Source organism: Drosophila montana, unplaced genomic scaffold (genome assembly GCF_035044405.1).
Source record: "Drosophila montana isolate Dmon_TW-CO22-7 unplaced genomic scaffold, ASM3504440v1 contig_3848_1, whole genome shotgun sequence".
Lineage (NCBI taxonomy): Eukaryota > Metazoa > Arthropoda > Insecta > Diptera > Drosophilidae > Drosophila > Drosophila montana.
In genome coordinates, this window is record NW_026998720.1 from 2,912,443 (window position 1) to 2,936,356 (window position 23,914).

Here is a 23,914-nt window from a genome sequence, read left to right on the forward strand (position 1 = left end):
CAACGTTGGCGTTGGCTGTAAGAAGCGCACTTGAGTGGAGCTTATTTTCTTAGGCTTGCATTATTCACAAGCATTTACATTGATGATGTCGAGCAGCAGCAGCAGCAGCAGCAGCAGGAGCAACAGCAGCTCACAGGTCGCACAGGACGTTAGGGACAGGTAGGGATCTATGGAGTCACCCAAGAGACACGCACTCCAAACACACACGCACACGCTCACACACACACTGAGAGATAGACAGATATACAGTCACTTAAATTAGCCTTAAGTTGACTGCAACGAGTGTTTTGCTTAGTTACTTTTTGCCTGGCACTTGGTTAAGTGCAAGCGGCGACTGCTGCAAATGCAAAAAGCAACAACAGGTCCTGGCAGCAGATCTCCTGCAGTCCTCCTCATGCATATCCAAGTCGCACATATTTTACTTTCGGCCAACATGCTCAAGTTTGCGACTTTGTTAAGCAAAAGTTTTGGCCAAGCTCCGCAGCACCCCGTAACTCCCCATTTGATTGCATGCTTTTTATTAGCTGCCCGAAAAGCAATTTGAATATATGTATATGTTCATGTTTCAGTCAATCCCCATCTTTTTTGCAGCGCCTTCCAGCCGCTTTATCTTCTTCGGTCTGCAAAGGGGATTCACAAAAAAAAGTCTTGCCTGCAACTTGTTAGTCTGAGCTGAAACATAAGCTGATGTTATTATCTGGCAGCTAACAGCAATAATATTGTTAACATCATTTTGTTTTGACCACAACTCGTTATAGTCTTAACCTTTTAAGATATAAATATTTTCAAAATTTAGCAACTGCTAGACAACTGCAGGGCCAAGGGTATTTTTAAATTATTCTCAAGTCAAAACTTATTGTCAACTTTAAATTAGTGACATATGCAAAAGAAATACCTAGACAAGATTTGAGAGTACTAAAAATGGAGAAGTTAATGATTTTACTCGGCAACCTTGAAATAGTTAAAAATTTATAGTAGTAAATAAATAAAAATATAAATAAGTAAAACTAAAAATTAATAAAAATGTAAGTAAAATAAATATATATATATATAAATAATCAAATAAAGTGCATTTAATTTTGCTAAAATAGTTTTGATATCCGGCTGATATTTTTCTATTAGGATTTTGAAAGATAAAAAATATCGAAAGGGAAATATGTAGAGTACATATGGTTAAAATTTGGTTCAATCGATTTTTTCAAATTTTTTAATGTAGAATTTTATAAAATATTGTTCTACATTCAATCGATTTTTAACTTATTTATAAATATATTTTGTATGTTATATAAAACGCGTTTCCTCTTTTCGAAAAATCTCCTGCTCTGGCTGGAAATGTGGCTTCAAGCTTCATGTACACTTAAATTCTAATTTTCCTTAGGACGGAAAAGTGATAAATAAAATTTGTATATAACAGCCGTTCCGGATAAATCCGGATAATGCTCTATAGTCTATTTATATAACTTAATATATTCGTATAAAATTTCTTCTTTGTTTTCTTTTTTGTTTTAACTACACTTATAAATATTTTAAATAAAATTCTATGCTAACATTGAATCATGATTCGTTTACATACACACACACACACACACACACACACACACACACACACCATATATATATATAGCATAGACGATACAGCCTCGATTACACTCCCAGCGGGCTGCAGCCATTCGAGAGGAAAGTTTTATTATCGGCTGCGTTTGAGAGGCAACAGAAGCAACTACAGCAACAACAGCAGCTCATAAAATATGTTTGCCATCACACGTACACACATACAGGCACACACAGGCACACACAGACACACACACACACACATTGCTTGTTGTATTGGGTTGTTGTTGCTTTATTCTTCGTTTAACAGCTTGCCCCGCGGGAGGTGCGGCCGCCCAACGTGGCGCATTGTTTTTTTTGATTTTCATGCTCGTTCACAAAGTAAGAAAGAGTATATTGGCTTTGTGCAATGCACGTCTTACACTCCATGTCGCTGACTGTCCATTGATACTTGCCATATCAACAATCGTGTATGCCCGCGTTAGATCAGGCATATTTAACTGCAATCTGAAAAGTTAATATATCTTTGCCTGGATTAAGCTGTGATTGGACTCTGAGCGCGTATTACTCAGTCTGTTACACCCGATTGTTAAATTTTTGCTGGCTTTTTGTTTTTTACTTTTGGTCGGGCCTCCCTTTGCGCTGCCTTTTTTTATTATTCGCTGCTTTTGGGCTTATTATATTTTGCTTTTACACTCATTTAAACCATTTTACAGTAATTTTGACTACACCTAATTTTAAGCCGTTTTGTGACAGGGCGTGGCCCCAAGGCCATGCCACCAATTTATAAATGCCGCCTCTTTGCAGCCTTCTTCAGGTGGGGGTCGCTTTCAAAGAAAACTGAGACAGAGTCAAAGCTCAAAGCTCTTCCAATTGTTACAGGGTATTTGCAATTCCAGTTAGATTATATAAAGTTCTGCAGCTTGTTTTGTTGTCAGCTATTGCTCCACGGAGAGCTGTGTGCGACTCAAGTTATGCCACGGCCCGCCACAAAGTAGGCTACATAATTTAGCTAATTTTTTATTTATTAAAACTTTTGGCATCCATTAGAAGAAGGCCCACAACAAGAACTTGCACTTTATAAATAGACAATTTGTTTAGTTGACTCCGCCAAAAATTATTATCTATTTTTCATATAGCCAACTGGGGAATTGAAATCAAGAGTCCCGAACTTTCGGCCATGTTGTACATTATTCAAGACACTTCCATATACAAATGCTGCCACGGGCAAAGCATGGCCAGCAGCAGGATCTCCTCAGTCACTTAAGGTGCGAAAAAGAATAATTTATTTGTGCGGAATTTGTTGTTGGGGGCAGCCAAACTAGTGCAGCTTAAACGCCGTGCTGGGGTTAAGCTTGCACAACAACAATGCCCGGCAGCTGGCAAGGTTAGACGGCAGAACAATAGACATGACCACAGACGGCGGCGGCAACTGCAGCTGAAGCTGGGGCAACAAATTCTAATATTGTCATTGTTATTGTTTTTGTCTTTAGCCGGACTTAGCAACCGAGGGCACACGCACTCCAGTTGACTCCAAATTGAGTTGTGAGCGAGCGAACGTAAAAACTGAATAAAAATGGGCTCAAATTGAGAGTGCGCGACGAGAAAATACCCTCAGCCCAGAAGAAGAAGTCTATACACACTTGAATACCAAAACTCAAGGCGTTATCTTTAAAAATTGAATTTTTGTTTTGGATCAGTGGTGCATGGTGAAAAGTAAAATATTCTATTCAAGAACTTAGATAGAAAGAATCTTCGGGCATTTGTAGCTTTTATAGAATCAGCCATCAATATCGGCAATAACAGGACACGTAGGGTAATTTTAAAAACCAAGCCTTGTCAAATGGAGAAAGTTTAAATAATAGTTAGTTTAAATAATAGTTACTTTTGCTACGACAGCAGTGTAAGATGTTGTCGTCTTTTCAGCCGGATGATGACACCAGCTCCACAGAGAGGTCTGTCCAGATATGTTTAAGAAACCGAGAATAGAAATCAATATAAATCGAACACATTTGAAGTTTTTAACTGTTCAAATCCCGGAGATTTAAGCCGTCAGACAGGCAGTCTAACACCGACTCGCTTTATCAGTCGACGATGCTTTTTGTCTGCCCTCGACTTTTAATGGGTGCAGAGTATAAAAACTGCAGTCAGTGCCATTGGAGCGCCGAGCGCCGAGCGCCAATGCGACAAAAGTCAAGTGCTGCACGGGGAGCCCAGCAATAGACGATGGACGATGGTCCTTTAGCCTTTTGGGAGATATGCGCTGCGCAGTGCAAGAATATTTATGGCCGCTGACCAGGCAGCTAACGGGCGGGCGTCTTTTGCCGTAAGCCGTTTAAGGTTCAACATGCCTCAATGCAAGCGCATGTGCCGGGTCAATTGTTGCAGCCAACGTGGCGCATGAGTGTTATGCATAGTTGCAACACAGTTGCAGGAAAGTTGATGAACGAAACAACATGAAAGAACAGGTGCCTGCGGCACGCCGAAAATTAAATATCCTTTTATACATTGGGCTTACGATGTGGCCAAGAATTGTGGAGCTCATATTTTAAAATATATCATGAAAAACAAAAAGTTTTTCATACTAAAACTCAGCTGTCGATAGATTAGCGCCATAATATATAGTAGTACAATATTAATAAGATATATCATATGTGAGGCTCTTGATCGAAATTTTGAAAAAAAAAAACAAAATTAATTATGCTGTAACTTAACTTTGGACCGATCTACCCTATCGCAGCTATATAGTCATAGATGATTCGATCCGGGCAATTCCCACATATATACTGTCCTAAATAGACAGACATATGCAAACTTTCTTTATCGACTCGGCTGTTGATACTGATCAAGAATATATATACCGTAGGTGGGCGTAGAAATGTTACACATTCCGTGATAAAATCATAATACCCTCTAAAAGGGTATAAAAAAACACTCAATTGAAATATGCCACAACAAGAAGCACAACAACTGCAACAAAACGCAGCAGCCAAAACCAAACTAAACAAATAAACAGCTCTAACTATGCTTTTTGGTTGGTTTGACATTGTGTATACAATTTGCAGTGTTGAACAACACACGAGAGTAAAACATGAATCTTGTATGTGTATTGTGTTGTGTTAAATAATAAATTATGCCAGCTACATGACGCACAAATTATATTACACAACATTAAATTGCGAAATTTAGTTCGGCTTGTGATATTGAACGACATGAAAATAATTGATTCCTGGAGCTGAGACCAGCCAAATGAAGCTCTAAGCGATTTATTAAGCTTTAATATATGATATTCCCAGGCTCAAGACAAGCTAAGGTTGCAAATACAAATATTTTGTTAATCCTTAAGAGTGTGATACTCCTAGTCTAAAATCTCAAAATTATTTAGCAGATATCTCTGTTGTGAAATTAATCATGCTCTAGTAAAGCTGACCTCACCATCTAATGGTTACTTTCGCTCATCAAAAACCATTTTGAAGAATATTTTAAAATCATTTTCTGAGAAAATGGACTACCGATTGCGCATAATCCACATTAACCCTATACTCATTAAATAACATATAGATAAAGGCATGTTGTTACGATTTGCTGATATATACTTAAAATAGTTTAGATGTACAGAAGAGTAGTTTATTTTCCAGATCAACATTTACTTGAACATTTTTGATGAGCTCACCTTGAAAACTATAAACACTAGAGACATCAAATTAATATGAATAATCTTTTACGCCATTGGTAAGGGACTGTCAACGAATAATAATTAGCCGAACAAGTCGACACAAGATAAGATAGAGAAGAGGCAATCAATTAAATGGAAAGCTAAGCAGCAAGGAAACAATCCAGGAAAATAAATAAATAAATAAATATATGAGAACACATTTGTATCATTAACGGAATTTAATTAGCCTATTGTATAAGCTAATATCACTAACTGGTTATTACACATTTGCATCCCGTTTATATTTGAATACATCCCCAGCCCCATGTGTATATTCGATAGTGTTATAGATAAGAACACTTAGTTTTGCACGTAGTTTTTCTACTAAAATCCATTAAAATAAGTTTGAATCTAACAATCCATTTTTGCTTTGAAGCATGTGGCATATGTGAATTATCATAATCATATTTATTTCAAATAGCTTCTAGCGATTCTCTAAGTATCACTTCACTGCACTTCAATCACTTTTTTGAGCTCAATCTATTTTTTACATCTTGAACGCAATTAAAAAGGCGTATATTGCAAATGTTTGTAAGTAAAGTATCTCCGACCCCATAAAGTACATATTTTATTGACGAGTATAACGGGCTGATTCGATTTACACAATTTCATCTATTCGTACGGCCGAACGTCTCGGAAAAAATGAAATTAAATCATTATTATTTTAAATATATATATTAAAATTTTAAATCAATATTTGTTTTTCAACATGTTTTTTTTTAACGTAACTCGAAGATTATGAAAGATCGAGACGCCAAACTTTCTATGTAGTTTTTCTTATTCTTGTCAAAGATTTGGGTGACACAATTGAACACTGAAATTTTCAAAAAGACAATAAACACCGGACAATAAACACCGAAGCTACAATTCAAGTATACATTTCGCACAGTGTGGGGCGAAGGAAAGAAGCGCAGCTGTTTCCTACGCAGCTTCAATATGTGTGTGTTTGTGAGAGTATATGTATAGAAGGAATCTTAAATGTCTGTAGCGGCAGCTTGGCGCTCAGTTAAGGGTATCTCCTAGTCGGACATGTTTGATATTGTAAATTTTGAATATCTATATTGCCAGTTAGATCTAGTGCTAGAGTATCTACCACTAAATACTTCTTGTTTACGTTGAGAATTTGATGCTGCAGCACATCTACAAATTACTCATTCCCTGACTAAATGCACTTTGGAATAGGACTCGTTGCTGCGTTCACTAATCGTATATTTGTCAGTGGCACACACGCAACACACCTCACACTCTGGGCAACTATTCCATTTCCATTTAGAATCGATGGCTTGGCACAATGGCGCATTACTTGCGCTGCATTTCAAGGTTTTACAAATTGGCAGCACTTACGTGTGCACTCGGTTCGCGCGTTGTTTACAGCAATTACTAATGAAAATAAACGTATATCAAGCTAATTAAACAATAAAAGCGCAAGAGCGCTGCCCCAAAAGCAAACGTAATAAAAAGAGTGCCGTAGTTGTATAAGTCTAAGATGTCCGACTAGGAAATACCCTGTGAATTATGCAATCGAATTTGTTGTCGTACAAAATATAACAGTACAACACTATGCGCTTACTATGCGCTTCTTCTTCCTTATACCTATGCATTTCTAAATAACTACTTGATCTTAATATTCTTGATATGCGTACGCTCGTATTAAGCCAAGCCAAATTTGGTAGCTCTGTCTTCTTAAAAAACAAGGCAAGAAATCGATGTTTATGGAATTTAAAATAAACTTTAAATGCGTATGCTACACAAAAACCTTAATTCTAAATCTGCTGTTTTTTTACTCTGACAGGAAATCGATAGTTATCGAAACAAGATAAGCTATCGATAATTTAAAATAAACCTTAACATACATTCCAGGTCTGTGCCTAGAGAGCTAGAGACTGCTCTTGATCGACTTAGTTCATTGTCTCAATCAGCTCATTAAACCCCATGTTAGTCACTTTCAATGGGTATAGGTATTAAAAACGCGAAAAACGGAAGGTAAATGGAAGGCGAGCACGCGGGCGCGCGCGTCCATAGGAAATTTAGCAAATAAGAATGAAACACTGAGGGGCGTCTGCGTGGGCGTTGGCGTTTGTGTGGGCGTGTCTGTGAATCTGTCTTTCACGCTGACGCTGACGCTGACAGCTGACAAACCCGCGAGACTCGCGCGCGCGCTCTCGGAAGTAGGCAACAAAGACGACGCGACGCCGTGGCACAGTGATGTTGCAATTTAATTTGTATTGTTGTGCTGTTGTTGACGCTGCTGCTGCTGTTGACGTCTCTTGTTATTGTAGTTGTTGTTGTTGTTGTAATCTTTGTTGTTGTCGACACAATTGCATCCGCATCAGGTTGATGATGATGATGATGATGAATCCACTTAAGCGCCCAGGCACAGGTTGCAAATGCGCACAGCAGTCGTCTAATTGAACAGCAAAGGGACGTGTACAAGTACAGCAGGTTGTGTGCACGTGTGTGTGTGTGTGGGTGTGTGTATGCATATTCGTGTGCTTTTAAGCAAAGGCAACACAACACAGACACACACACACACACACAGGGAATGCAAGTGACAAATGCTAATTCTCCTTTCGTTTAATTTCATTTTATTGCCTGGCAGCTAATTCAATTGGCTTTTCAACTTATTTCGACATGTGTGTGTATATCCGTGTATGTGTGTGTGTATTAAACTTGATTGAAATGCAAAAACGATCCACTTCACAGCAATGCAATTGTTGCACGCTAATCGCGGCACATACGCTTCGATGGAGGCTCCTCATCGCCGGGCGCAATCGACTGCAACAGCGCGCAGCTCGTGTGGCTGCCAAATAGCGTAAGGAGCAAGGCGACGCCGTAGCCCGTGGCGCGTTCACCCTGCCAGAGAGAAATGCAACGAAACAATTGTATGAGTACGGGATTTCCATTTAGGACTAGCACAATTACTTACACAATTCACGGGCGTGGCCATATCAACATGCATCCAAACGCCGGGATAGTCGAAGCCCAAATGAGCAGCCACAAAGAGGCCGGCGCAGGAGGATTGCGCATTCTGGCGATCCTGCAAGTCAAAATATACAGAAATTAAGTTAGATAGGGGCGTAAAAAGTGTATAATATAACACAAGTAAAAATTTTGTGCTCGAATACCTATAGAAAATATTCACACAAACACACACGTTTCTGCTGGGTACTAAAAAAAATAGCCCAGTGGATGTATCCATGTCTGTCAGTCTCTCTGTTTCTTTTTCTTTCTTTTAACCACAGGCAGCCTAAATGTCTAGGCGGATCGAACCCTTATAGCATATAGCTGCCATAGAAATCACCGGTACAAAATTAATTCCTTGTGTTAAAATTTTTTTTTGTTAGGATATCTTTACTAAATTCGACTTTTATTTATTTCACTACCTTCATTAGCGCTTTCAAATCACATCGGAGCATCTATATAAATAGGTTAACGCAGGTTATTGTTATTGTAAAATGCATGTTTTTCTTGATATTTTGACCAAAGTCAATATTTACTAGCTTCACTATTCTTCTTACATATCTGCAAGGCCGCATCAAATCGAAGTTCTTTATTATGTGGTTCCTATAGAAATAATTGGACGAACACATTTTCTAAATGCTTGCTTTTACACATTGCCACAACTGTTGCAACATCCGTTCTACGCACTTCATGTTTACAGGGTATACGCAAAATAAAAATGCAACAAGTAAAAGTTAGCAGCAACTTCGATATTAAAAAGTATCCTGCAGTGCAGCGCAGCAAGAAAATATATAAATATATGCTGAGACATACACAAGCACATATACACATGGCATATACATATATAAATATATCTCTATATAGATGTTAAGATGTGCTAATGCCTAAATTATATGCCAGCTACCAAGTAACGGAAACTGTCGCTCTACTAACTTGAGCGGAAATTACAACGCTTAAATGGAAAACATAAAGTACCATAGTTGACAATGGGCCAAATTGAGTTATTTGCAGATATATTTTTAATTTTCCAAGTTGCGAAACAAAATTGATAGTTAATATTAAACAAATAGAATTTTCTTTAAAGCATGTGTTGTAAAACTAAATGATACGCTTTGCTGTATGAAAAAATGTTTAATCAAAAAGTTGACATCATTTAAATACGATTTACATGTTGAGCCAACTCCGTCTTTGGGTTCTGTACATAATCCTACCCATATACCCTAATTTTTTTATATTTTTAAAATTTTAGGTAAAACAATTTCTACTTTTATTATGCAGTCTGACAACCTTAGGTTTGATTGATAAATCCAACCCATTCTATGCTCAAACAAACTTATATCTTTCTTTTGACTGAGCTGTTTTTTCGGCAGCTGGTATTGTAAAAAAGTATGATTTTAAACAATAAAAAATTTGAATTTTGGTCAAGAAACGATTCAATTCACGCCCGGTTTGCAGCTTTATTTGTAATGTGTCCGCGGAAGTACATAGTACCCAGAAAAATATAATATGATTGAGAAATATATAGAAAACAAAAAGAGACACGTCTTGAATTGAACCAAAATGAATACACGTAAAATAAATGGATACGTCTTTTAAAGTTATGTATCCTAGTTTGTAATTACAAACTACGCCAATAAAAATTATATATATAAATATATGAAAATATTAAAATATAACGATTTTGAATTTTCTGTTCTTATTATTAATTCCGCAAAGACCTAGATTTTTGTGTATTTTTTTCGAGAATGTGCATTGATGGCCCACTGTGCAGCACATAAATATATAAAAAAGAAACCAAGACACACGCACATATACTCTTTACACACTCGGCCAAAAAGAAAACGTCCGACTGTATTCAGCAGCAGACAGGACAACCAGCGGAACAACAACAACAAGATTAACAGGAGATGCCTTGCACTGAATATTGCATGACAACGCTTGGTAGTCAAACACACACGCTCACACAACACACACACTCACACTTGCATAGATAGAGGCAGCACGAAAAGTCTTTCGTCATGCAGCGGAAGTTAAAAGTCTATTCAAGCCAACGATTGCTGCCGCATATTGTCGTTGTTGTTGTTGTTGTTGGTGTGTTAGTTGTCGTTGTTATCATTGTTGATATTGTTGTTGTTATTCTTATTGTTATCGATGTTTCAACTGCTTTTGGCGGTTTTAGCTAACAAACTTGAGCCTGCCTTTGTTATCAAACTTGCCGCAAAACTTGAAAATGTATTGGGCCAACTAACTCCCAGACCACTCGCAACTTGTTTAGATTTTGTTGTTGAATGTACGAATTAAATGTAATCGTTTCTGTTAGTTTTATAAAGTTTTATGCGCCTTCCCAAAATAGTCCAATTAAAATTTTGCGATGCATTGTGAATGACTTTCTAATTGAATTGCTGATAATTAACAAACACGTTTCATAAGCTGTCAAATATGAGCAAACACGATTTAAGGATACCTTCGACCTAGATTGTGATATAACACTGCCAAATTTCGAAGAGTATAATGTAATGTCCATGGATTTGTTGTCATGTTTATGTTGATCTAATGTTATATTTAAGTCCTAAATAACTATACTAAAGTATGGAAACAATTTTTAAAGAATAAATAATCTATAGATTAAGTGCTATATAGAAAATTTGTCAAAAATTTTTCTGAAAAATAAATATTGGAAAAGTTATATTAAAAATTATTTTATATTATTATTATTAAATATGCTGTGTCAATATTAAAAGGATTTGAAACTCCAATAAAACAGTAAAAATCAACTATATTTATATATCAGCTTCAAGCCTTTATTCTTGTAAAAACAAATCTGTGATTATTATAAATATCTCATTTAGACTGATGCACAGATTATATTAGGTATCAATTCTCCTCAAATAATATTTTATTTATGTGAATTTAAAGATCAGTGTTGCAAAACTATCAATAGTATCACTGGCGCGCTGACACAATCGATTGTTCGGTGACTATCGCTAGAGATTAAATTTACAGTGGGGGAAGCTACAATGACCCACATAATAAATCTCTTTCAACTGAATTATGAATCGTTTATTACACGCATTTTACCTTTATTTGAAGGATATTAAAAAGGACATCTGCTTTTTTCAAACATTTTTATATGAACTAATCAGAAAACTACTTTTGATTATTGACACGCCCACTATCGATAGTTCTTTAGCATTAAATTCAAGATGTTTTAAGCCTTGTTCATTGTTATCGACTATAAAACGGGTCACCTTGGCGCGTATGCCTCCCGTGTAGTTAATTTTAATTAAAGGCTTTCAACAATTTGCTCAATACGATTGGTCTGGGCTTAGACACATTCGGCCAGTGCTGAAATCAGCTCAGTCAACCGACTGCCAATGCGGCCTATGCGCTTTCATCAATAATGGCAAACATTTGTCAACGTAATGTCATTAGCATTGATTGCATTACGCAACGCATTGATTGTGTGAACCTTTTGTAAATAGCCGAATAGCTAGGCAAAAGCGCACACCCCATCCACACCCAGCCACATATGAAGTCTGGCAATGGGTCGGCGACTAATTGCGGTTAGCTACGTGACCAAACCCAATGCCTCATGCCCCGTGCCCCGTGCCCCATGCCCCACACTTCTGTCACACGCGCCACGTGTGTCACATACCAGAATCAATGGAAATTTTTGAGTTGATGCCATCCGTTGTGGAAAGCGCTCGCTCCATTTACGATTAACGTAGATTTTAATTAGCAGGCAAAATAAACGTGCCTCATTCCTATATCTAGGTAAGCTATCACCAAATAGTATAGAATATTCCACGCCTTTATTTAGAAATCCTTCGCTAATTAACAATAATTCAATTAAATAACATAATTAAAATTTAAGCCGGAAATATACATCAACTCTCAGACATAGTAGAAGCGAGAAGCAAAGTGAGTAAAACAAAATAAAACGCAAACCGAACAGCAAATCATTTAGTGTAAAGAAGTAAACAAGAAGCAAAGAAACAAGAGAAGTTAGAAGCACAATAAGCTGCAAAGAAAGTAGCAAGGCGTAAAGCAATGTAAGAAATAAACAAAAAGCTACGTAAAAAGATAAGTGAGCAACAAAATGAACAAGCAGAGCGCTATTAAAAAATGCAAAGGTTAAGCGAAGGAATAAATGCCAAAAAGTAAAGGGAGATGCGAAGCAAAATAAGCTAAGAGCAGAAATGGGAGAAGCGAGGCAAAAACTAGTCTATGAGCAGAAAAGGGAGAAGCAAAGCAAAAAATAAAGCCAAGACCAGAAAAGGAAGAAACAAAGTGAAAAATTAAGCCCAAAAAAATTGAACTGAAAACGGAGAAGCAAAACAAGAAATTAAGCTAAAAGCAAAGCAAATGAGGAAACGAAGCAAAAAATTGAGCCTACAGCAAAGCTAAGGAAGTAGCAAAGAAAAAAGAAGCTGAAAGCAAATCGAAGGGAGAAAAGAAGCAACAAATTTAATTGAAAACTAGCGAAGGAAGAAGAGACGCAAACAAATGAAAATTTAAACAAAACGAAGACAGAAGTAAAGCAAGAATAGAATATAAAAGGAATAGAAGTAAAAACGAATCGAGAACCAAAAAAAGATTAGGTAAAAATAAAAAAGGAAATCTAAGCGATATTTAAAATAAGAAGCAACACAAAAAAGAAACTAACTAGGAAAATTAAACGGAAGCGAGGAGTATGAATAAAAACTAAAAATTTGGGTGAAATGCTCATTATTTTCCACTCTATTACTCCTTTTTTTTCAGATAGAAATCAACACTGAAGATGTTTTTCTTACAAAAATAACCGGAATTTAGTCGATGTTTGCTCAAATTAGAGGGATCGTTAAATCTTTAAAGCAGCAACACTTAAACTTAACATGATGCTTGAAGAAGATGATATCAAGACTTGCCACACTTTTCGCGTGCCTTGCACTGAAACGGGCGCAAATGTGCGGGCGCCTCAATGCCTCGGGGCATCAATGTATTGGATTCCTTTGACTGGTTTCAGTATCAATTATACATTCATCGAATGGGCGTCAGAAGGATTTGCACAGGCTGAGTGGGACGGCTGGGACGATGCCTGGTCGCAGCACGCTGAAAGCGACAAACGTTTTTATTCAATTTTCCCCCAATGTCGCGGCGCTTTAAAAACTTTTCGCCACGCAAAAGGCAAAAGAGCAAAGCGAAAATATTAGAAACAGTCAATGCGAACGACGGCATGGTTTATTTTCCTTTCTTTTTCCCTTTTCCCTGTTTTTTTTTTCTTTTCATTTTTTGCCTGCCTGAGAGACGTGCTAAAGTTCAACGGAAACCAACACATAACAAGCGGAAAGATTTGTGTTAACAAAGTCGCCGGAGTCAGAGGAGAGAGGCCCCCCGAAGTAGGCTACGGAAATCGCGGGACATGGCGCAAATTACGTGACTTACGGTTGTGCAGAAGCTGGTCGGAACTTAAAATCTGCATTTAAACCACTGAATCACTAAGCTTGAGCATTATTTATAAACTGTTGGCATTATTTAATCAACAGTAACTGAGAAAACAAACACCAAACCCAAACAAAATATCATATTTGGCGCCTTGAGGTCGCAGCGTAAAAATAAAAATTTATTAAAAAAAAAATGAAAGACCTGAACATAAAAAAAAACAGAACTTTGGCGCATAAAAAGTTCAATTTAATTCATTAAAAAGCGTAAAAAGTCGTCGTACAATTGAATTTAAAATGTTACCGCTTAATAAAAATTTACCAACTGCGTTTCAGGCAAGAAGTTTATTTTTTTGCCGGGTGCCGAATATTAAATACTCTTGTAATACTTGAATTGGTCGTTAAGCGAAACAGCTAAGCACAGTTTTATTAAATGTTTAAAGTGCAGCTAAAACAGAAAAAAAACATATTCTGTCTCAATTTTGAATTCCAATTCCAGCTAAATATGGATATACTTCATATTTTCCAATTGATTCAGATTTTCAACCGGAAGAGTAATATGTATATTAGGAGTCGAAAGTTTATGGCTTTGCATATTTATTCACTTATATATAATATCCTGCAGGCAAGTGTATCCAAAAAATAAAAACAAAGAAAGCAATTACGCATACGCCCCGTTGCCGCACACAAACAGACGCGAACCGCAACACGTTGCTTTGCTTGTTCGATGGGTTTATCTAAAATTCATGCTCCCTGGTTTGTGCGCTGGCTGCTTTTTACGATTTAACATAAAAATCAATTACCAACAATGGTAAAATTTCACAGTCATAAAATTTGAGTAACTTTGCGTTGTACTCGGAAGAGCTCGACGCTTTCTGCCGTCGCTGGGTGTTGTCTCAAAATTGAGAAACAATTTGACACGTTTAAATCATTTTATTGTTTTATTTACTTCTTTGATTGTTGCTTTTCTAGTTCTTGACTGCTTTATGCTTAACTTATCGGGGATACAAATATCTTGTTTGATATAAAATAAATCTGATATATTTTCTTCTATGTATTAAGTACTTCATTTAAGCATAGATACGATTAAAGTTATTGACCATAATGCTCAGCAAAGTGAGAATAAATTTAAATTTTATTTAATTTTAATAAAAATGTTTTTTTACTTGCTACTTAGAAAATTTAAATTGCCTTGATATTTGCATATGAATAACCGGATTTTGTATATGACATTTTAGATGACTAATTTGTAATTTTACAAAATTAATAATAAACGTTTTACTTTAAAAACTGTATTTATCAAAAATAGGTATTTAATACATTACCACTAATTGGTTGTATCTATAAAATAGTTCCCTTTTCACATAAATGCGCTTCTTTCTCTTTCCCTTTCCTCCATCTATATCTATCTTTAAAACAAAAGCCAAAAATAGGCAGCAAAAAAAACCGTACGCAACGTGTTAACCACAGCCACAACAAGGCTAATGATGGCCTGACCTCCAAATCAAACCCACAGCCAACGCCCAGAGACCAAAGCACAGCACAAATCAGAAGCGGCGAAAAACAAATTGCAGTCAGTTATTTAAAAGCCAGACTAACGGACAAGTATCCGTCCGCGTCCTGCTGCCCGGCAGACTGGCCAAAACAGCCTAGCGACGGCAACTCCAAATGCTCGTCAAAATGAGCCAACAGCAGATGGTGCAAAAAACAAAAACAAAACAGAAAAAAAACGCGGTAGCTGCCTCCAAACGAACCACCAACCACTAACAACACTCATAATCCGTCCATTTAGTGGGAAACTAGCGACGAGTTGCCAAAGCACAAAAAACCCATGTAATTTAAACGCAACTCGTGCGAATTTGGCGGATACCACCAGCAAAAGAACGGGTGCCAGCTGTAATTTGTATACCCTAGCTATGTAGGATACACTAATTTAGCGACATAACTTATATGTATATGGAACGGAAAAGGATTTTAAAATATGCGAAATGGGTTGAATCTTTGCACGAGCTCGAAATTCCAGCCGGTTCCGATATTACATTTTGGATCCCGAAATTACTTGACCTTTAAAATAACTAACGTATCGAAGGAATACAATCCCGGGGGATCGGGACGGGCGGGATTATTTTGAGACAAAATGGGGACGGTACGCAATAATTAATTTGTTTCTAGCTGGGCGGGACCTAAACGAATTTGATGCAATAAATAATATATATTAATATATATTAATCATTTCGTACTGACTGACTGATTGAAAGCCCGATTGACTGACTGATTAATTAATGAATAACGCACCGCAAAAACGGTAACAACTGAGAAGCTGAATTTTCTACAGTAGTGATCTTTTGCGATATTGTTAAATATTTCGTACTGACTGACTTATTAACTGACTGATTAACTGACTGACTGACTGATTGACTGATTAATGATTAACACACTGCAAAAAAAGGTCGGCGCTGTAAAGCTGAATTTTCTACAGCAGAGATCTTTTGTGATGTGGGTAAATATTACGTACTGACTGACTTATTAACTGACTGATTGACTGATTGAAGAATAACGCACTGCAAATCCGGTAAAATCTGAAATGCTGAATTTTGATTGATAACTGACTGATTGACTAACTGATTGATTATTTGTTTGTCATTCGTTAGGGTTAAAGCTCACATTGGCAGATTCATCACCCCTTATCCAAAGATTATTGATAAGGATAACAAATATTATTTTAGCTACTTGCCCGTTTAAGTAATATGTCGGAAAGAGCATTAAGTATTCGGGATTCCTGTGTGCCTTTTTTCGCTATCTTTTTTGTTACTCGTAATTTCGATTCAGCTTTTTTGCATTTAACGTTGAATGCATTTTAAGTTTAAAGCACTTTATCACAGGCACGTTGACAAAGTGCGCGGCGCAAGAAGCGCTGATGTCACATCAAATGCAGAAGGCGGTTCCGAAACTGGACAAGCGGATGGGCAGCTTGGGGGTACTTGCATTTTTTTTTTCTGCACGTAAAGACAAAAACAACGAGCGTCAAAATGGTCAAAAAATCAAACAGCCAACAGCCCGGCGAGCAGGTGGGTCAGTTGGGGCATTTTGGTTGGCTAGAGCCAGGCAGCTTCCACTGGTGTAGGTAATGGGCAGGCAGCCAAAGCTGCCACGCCACTTGACCTAACTGGCAGTCGGGGGCCAACCTGGCAGCAACCTACGCACCCAGCCAGGCACAAGCAAGGCAACAGAGTTGCCCGACAGTCGCCCATGGCGTGACAATGATGAATGACCATTGATCCGAAGCGTTTTAGACGTACAATAAGGTAACTCGATTTGGTTGCTGTTGTGGTGTAGCTTGAGGCCCCATACGCACCACAGCAGCAGCAGAAGCAGCAGCAGCAGCCACCAAACCCCCCGACTCATCCGCCCTATTACTTTTGCAAAGCGTAGATTGAACGCCAAAGTTTTTGATACATGTGAGCACAGGGGAGCATGTGTGAGTGTGCAGCATGTGTGTGTGTGTGGCATAAATCACAGTAATACTAATCAATCTTTAAACCGAACATGACGTCCATCATTTTTCGCAACATTGCAGCGATAAAAAAATAAGAAATAAACCTCGACCGACAAAGTTAATTAAAATTGTGTATTATACATGCTGGTGTATTTACGAGTGTTTGTTTTGTGTTTATCACACAAAATGTGCATTGCAAATAAACCATATTTCTTTTGGCATATTTTCTAAGAAGTTATATGTCCCGTTTGGCCAAGCAAAGCATTTCCAAATGAAACAAATGTTATTTATGTACACCAAATACAGTGGTCGCCCCTAAAACGGGACTTCAATGATTTATATTTTTTTATGCTTAGTAACATTTAAAAAATCATTCAAGGATTTACTTTTTATTTATTCCTAAGATTTTGACTTCGCAGGAACTGTGAAATTAATTTTAAATAAATTTAACCAATCCACAGTCATATAAAATGAAAAGTAAATTTGAATTGAGTTCAAATTGGGTAATAAGAAATATTCTAGATTTGTATGCTATTAAAATTTCTACCCGAAATGTGTGCATACAAAACCTGATCGAACTTCACATTTATTCATTTCACTGTGTCCTTACATCTATACACTCATGTCATTATTATTATCAACAATGAACCACTATATAATATTGCTCATACAGGGACAATCGATGGAAATAAAATTAACTTTTGAAAAAGATGATTGAATGGGTATTTTAATCGTCGACGTAAGGCAGATTGCAATCATATTATGTGTCGTAGATAAATAATATTTTTATATACCACCTAGATTTGTTTTCTTCTTCATGAGATGGCCATAAGGCCTAAAATGCTGAATGCTGAATGCTGAACTGTTCTAATTTGATCGATTAAATGAGATGTATAAAAAATGATAATTTGAGTCGATATTTTCAGACTTTGCAATCAAGTGGCAGAGTTTTTGTGCCAAATACTAAATTGCTAACAGAAAATGGAGGACATAAAAAACGGTCTATACTTTTTTATCACACATACGCCTTAAAGGTATGCATTTGCGTGTGTTCTCGTGCGTGCGAATGTGTGCGTATGCGCGTGTGTGTGTGTGTGTAGTGTTTGATGTGTGGCGTTTGATTGTCAAGTACTTGAAATTCGTCTCTTCTTTTATTGTGGGCTGTACTTACCGCTACAGAGTTTTTCATATCAGCAATGGCCGATGCAAATTCGGAGAAATGCAATTCGGGACAATAAATAATGGGCGCCAATAAATCGCCGGATTTGCGTCCGGCCTGCAATGCCTTTGATTCCCATGGCTCCGAGTTTGTCAATATGGCGCCATGATATTTGCCTGTTGCAACGCCCTGTAAGTGAGAAGAAAACAAATTTAATATGTGGCAGTGGAAATAAGAAAAACATAGTGCCTTAATGGCTTGCCCATCCAAGCTGATAGAAAACATGCAATATTCAAGCCGATTGCTAACAATGAAACTGCAGAGCAACTAACACAGTAAAGGTGGCAACATTCCTGCCACACTGGGGCAGGGGCTGCTTTGGATGCAGCACAATGGGGGCAGCCAAGCGGCGATGCATGGTTGCGATGCCAAAATTGCGAGCTTCCGACGCGACCAGCAATAAAAAGGTGCAAGGTTATTTAGCACAAGCAACACCCAAACAAGAGCAAGCCAGGACCAGGACCAGGACCACGACCAGAACCAGTATCAAGACCAGCCAAGGACTCTACAGCGCGTGTTAAACTACAGCTGGACAAATGAAAGCAGCACACACACACACACACCAATATACACATCAGCACACAAACACAACAACAACAAAAGGTGTAACAAGCAGCAGCAACATAAAATGTAAAAAGACCAAAAGTGTTGGCTGCCGTTTGTTGCTTGTTTCAATATACCCTATATAATTGTAGAAAAGGGATTCTTCGCGTAAGTTAAAAGTTATGTGCTGTTTTATTATTACTTCTATATTTAATTGTTTAAATAGCCAAAAGTATCCCCACTTTAGACAAGCACATTTCAAAGGCAGCTTCATCTTATTATTTTGAATAAAAAAAATTTACAAACTTTAGATTCTCAAAAAAAAGGAATTTTAGCTTTAAGCTTTATATCCTGTGTCTTCAGATTAAATCGAATACTTTAGTTCCAGGCTTATAAAAAAGCATTAAGAACAAGAAAAGTTGACACATTTTTTAGCTATGACTGTAAAGCTGCTTCCCATTTCTATCGCCAGGAAGATAAAATGAAAAATTATGTTAAATAAAATTAAACCTCAAATTTGTCTGCTCTTCTATCGCTACCGAAAAAGAAAAGCGAAGAAATTGAAGCTCTGTTTTAGGTTGTGCCTGTTACAAATATAATTTGGGCAGTCATAAATATGACTGCAAGCTATCTTCTGCTTCGCAGAAAAAAAAGTGTTGGTGTAGAAAAATAAAAAAAAAAGGGTATATTTTAGGCGAGTTTAGTTTAATTTCGTACGTTATTGCTTTTGTTGCTCATTGTTGTTGTTGCTGTTGTTGCTGCAGTCGCAGTTGCACCAATGTTGGCAATTAATATTATTGCATGTTGCAAAAGTGTTTGGCCCGTTGAATATCTGTGTGTGTGTGTGTATGTCGGAGTGTGTGTGCGTACGTGTGTGTGACCGTGTGTAATGAAATTAAACACAACAAGCGTCAAAACAAATTCTAAACAATTTTACAGAAATTGCATGAAAAGCAGAAAAAAAACAAGTGTTGACTAGTTTTGCTTAACAATTTTACTTGCACTCGCAACGAGTTGGAGTCGTAGCTTTTTTTATTGCAGGACACGACAGGAGGAATCCTCAGCCATTTCGTGCCTTGTCCTGTTCGCTATCCCTGACCAGTTTCGATTTATTTCCCATCGAACCACAAATAACGCAAATTGGCATCATATTTTAAGCAAATTGCATGCAAGATTTATGGTAATTGTGCGCCATCCCAGCCAGCCAATGGCCCCTTCTCCTGCTGCTGCATTCGCAGCAATCGCACCACCCGCCACCCGCCCCGCGACCTACCAACAACCCCACCAAAAACCAGCAATAACCGCAAAACGGGTTTGCCTCGTTGCCTTCATTGTTGCTGTTGTGCATACGCGGCGGCAACTGCTGCTGATGCTTCTTCCGCTTCTGCTGCTACTTCAAGTTGCCGCCGAAAAAAACCAAATTTGCAATTTATTTTTGCCAATTAACCTCGTGACTTTTATAAAACGTGGCATAAATTTTGCATTTAGGAACGCAAGAAAAATGCACAGCACGGCCAAGAGGTTATATACAGTTCGTCACGCTAAGAAACGCGAAGCAAAACTACATTGGACAGCTGACTAGGGAATTTGATAAGATATTATGGGATGAAAAATGTCTAGAATAAAGCAAACAAGTTAGCTACTACTAGAGAGAGACTGCAACAGATAGATATGCAGACTAGCTTATAAACTTGTTAAGTTTCCAAAATCTATAAAATATCTTTAATATGCTCGTGACAGCTTTAAATAGCTTGTTACAAAGAAGATATCATAACTCAATACTCCAATGAAAATAGTTAAGACCTTACATGTAGGCAAGTAAGATTGGAAGAGATTCTTATAAATGCAGGCTGGCTTCTATGAAATATCCCTAATGTGCTCAATGTTAATACAGTAAGAAGACATGAGAATTAATTGGGGTCATAGTTAAAATTCCATTGCAACTACCAAAGATTAATATAGTAAGATTAGAAGAGATGTAAATGAAAAGTGGCTTAAAAATTTGTTTATTATACAGAATTTATGAAATATCCTAGCAACTCAATGTTAAAGCTGCAAGACGTTTACCATAAGAATAAACTATTGTGCATGTAGAGTATGCATGTAGAGTAAAATTGTAGGAAATTTAAACGTAGACTGGCTTATCAATTTACTAATGCCGGCACATATTTAACATATATGGTGTGTGTTCATTGCAATTTAATGGCAGCTATAGGATTACTAGACTAATTCGTGTTATTACAACTAGAAAGAAAAGCATCTAACCCCAAAGTGAGATGCATTTATAGCTGCAGTTACTATTATAAAATATGAGTTTACTTACTTGAGCGCCCGTCAGCGTGGCCATATCAAGAATAATATTTGCCTTAAGATCCTTGTTGGCAAAGCAAACGCCATCGGCGAGCACCAAACGACCCTCAGCATCCGTATTGTTGATTTCCACAGTACGGCCTGAGTACAAGGTGTGTATATCGTCGGGACTGCGTGAATATTATAATAAGAGGATTAGTTTGGGCAATAATAGATGACACGACCGCTTACCGCGTGGCATTTGGGCCTACAGAGTTCTCGGCCAAACAAAAGACGGCATGCAAGTTATCTCTGAAACCGCACTTGACGGCCGCATAGAAGGCCCCCAGAATAGCTGCAGCACCACCGCAATCCCGTTTCATGCCCGGCATAGCCGTTTTGCCCTTAATGCTCAGACCGCCAGTATCGTAGACAATGCCCTTGCCGACCAGTGCAATAGTTTCTTGTGCACCCTTGGGCTCATGCGAAAGCACGACAAGAGCTGGGGGCACAGCCGCCGCCTTGCCCACGCCATAGATTCCGCCAAAGCCGCGCTCTTGCAGCTCTTCGCCGCGTATGATTTGCGGCTGCAGACAAAGCTCTTTGGCAAACTCGTTGACATTTTGAATAAAGTGATCCACATTCATCTCGTTGCAGGGCGTATCCACAATGCGTGCTGCGAGACGTATACCACGCGCCGTCTCGTGCAGGCACTGGAGCTCATCCTGGCTGAGAGGCTCCTTCTGTACGCAGCCATCTTTATCAATGACAACAAACTCTACATTGACCACAGACCGCGCGGATTGCCCGTCGCCGCCGTCTATTGAAGGCGACTTGGCACCGTTGCCGTTGCCCGTTTTGCGGGAGTAGAGTGGAAAGGCACGAACCACAGCACAGGCGCTGGCAAAGATGTTCTCACGCTCGCAAACTAACACAACGCTCTCCTCATTCACATTGAGCACATGGTTCTTCACCAGGCGCGTAATCGAGTGCGCCCGAGAGGCGGTGTTATGTCTCGACGCCTTCAAAGGCAGCGCAGCGACTGTGGCCACGTCCAGGTAAAGCGAACACTTGTCTGTTGGCGCCGGATGCAGGCAGGCGATGGCATTCTTGAATGTCTCCTCACTGACACGCGGCTCCAATTTGATAGCAAGCTGCCCAAACTTGAGCAGGTTCAGATGACGCAGCTGGCCAATAATTAGCACCGGCTGCTGCTGCGGATCCGTGCGTGTAAGAGACGCATTAAACTTGATGTCCGTGGCCATCTGCAATGAGTGTAGAAACGGATTAACGCTTAGTTCACAAGCATTTTAGCGCGCCACCACCTTAACACTGTTAATCGTTGATTTGGTACGATTTATGATACTCCAGATTGGCACAAATAAACGACTTTGTACTGTAAACTTGTGCACATGACACAATTTGATTGAAATAGCTGATTTGACTCCGGTTCTAATCATTACCATGTGCGTAGTGAAAAAATTAGATTGTGGGGCTTACACGCCACAATAATAAATTGACAAAAGTTCATGTTTATAGAAGTTTCACAGGTTTTTATAGATCTTCCATAAAATAAAGCATACTGCATACCGAAAAAAACTACTGTACAGCAATCTATTGCTAATTGAACAGACCTAATTTCCAATTCTAGCAATTTTTATTCACTGCAAGTCCTTCTAATTCATAAATATTAAACAATACTATGATAAACACTTAATAATTTCCCATGCAAATTACATGGGAAACTTTTAATGCTGCATTTTGTATAAAAAATTATAATTTAAATTTTTGTTTATATTTCAAATATAAAGATAAGGGTTATAATTTTATTTCTTCCAAATTGTATCAAAAGTAAGTAATCGCTTTATCACTCTCGTGTTTTATTTAAGCATAGATATGTATTTTTAAGGGTATGCGGTCGTCGTCATTTGATGGTCTAGCCAAAAACGCTTGCTTTATAACAAAAAATCTGAATAAAAAAATCATTCATGTATAATACCTTGCAACGCATTCTATTAGTCATAACAATAAACATATTCTTATCTATAAATAAAAAATAATAATGCATAAATACAGCGTCTGCAATTGCGAGCGGGGCAATAAAACGAAATATAATAACAATTTCGAATTGCCAGCTGCTGAATATGACACAGTCTGATAAGCGCTCAGTTCACACCATTTGCGACGTCATCAATGCTATAGCGCAATGACATCGCAAACGTCGTGACCTTGTGTGAAAAGTACGGAGACCAACAAGTGGATCTGCGGCTATCTAAACGGGTGCTCTATAAACTTTTCAGATTTCTTCCAATTAAACAAAGGCGAACAGCAATGTATGTGTGCATACATTTGTGCAATCAAAGAGTTTAGACAGCAACACAGACGTTTTATGCAAATGTCTTATCTATTTTTAGAATCCAAAAAACAAGCGCTTCTCTTTGTTCGCAAAAAATAAAATTTACGTTCCGCCCCCGTCACCGGTATATGAACATGACCACACATACATCTGTAGGTACTTACCGTTCTAATTGTCGTGCTATTACTATAGCTGCGATGGAATATAGTGCGTAACGCCTTTACGGTGTGCAGTATACGCATTAATATTTCAATTGCAGCACCGAACAAATCTCACTTGTCCTCAAATTTTGGCAAATTTTGATGATGCTTTGCTTGCAATTTTTGCCGGCTATCAGCATGCTAGTTAGGGCAGACAAAATTAT

General features: G+C 37.9%; 1 protein-coding gene across 2 annotated transcripts; it reads right to left on the bottom strand.

Annotated features, from left to right (window-relative positions):
- Positions 1-7,834: 7,834 nt before the first annotated feature.
- grsm (granny smith) lies at positions 7,835-23,908 on the bottom strand. 2 transcript variants are annotated; one of them, XM_064696619.1, is made up of 6 exons: positions 23,715-23,908; positions 21,447-22,459; positions 21,229-21,385; positions 18,315-18,491; positions 8,193-8,303; positions 7,835-8,119 (listed from the first exon to the last, which is right to left on the bottom strand). In XM_064696619.1, exons 1-6 carry the CDS (start codon positions 23,790-23,792, stop codon positions 7,988-7,990), a joined length of 1,668 nt encoding a protein of 555 aa, XP_064552689.1. In that variant the 5' UTR covers positions 23,793-23,908; the 3' UTR covers positions 7,835-7,987. The 2 variants fall into 2 exon arrangements, with proteins under 2 accessions (XP_064552689.1, XP_064552688.1); XM_064696618.1 differs by lacking the exon at positions 23,715-23,908 and adding an exon at positions 22,520-22,699.
- Positions 23,909-23,914: the final 6 nt, after the last annotated feature.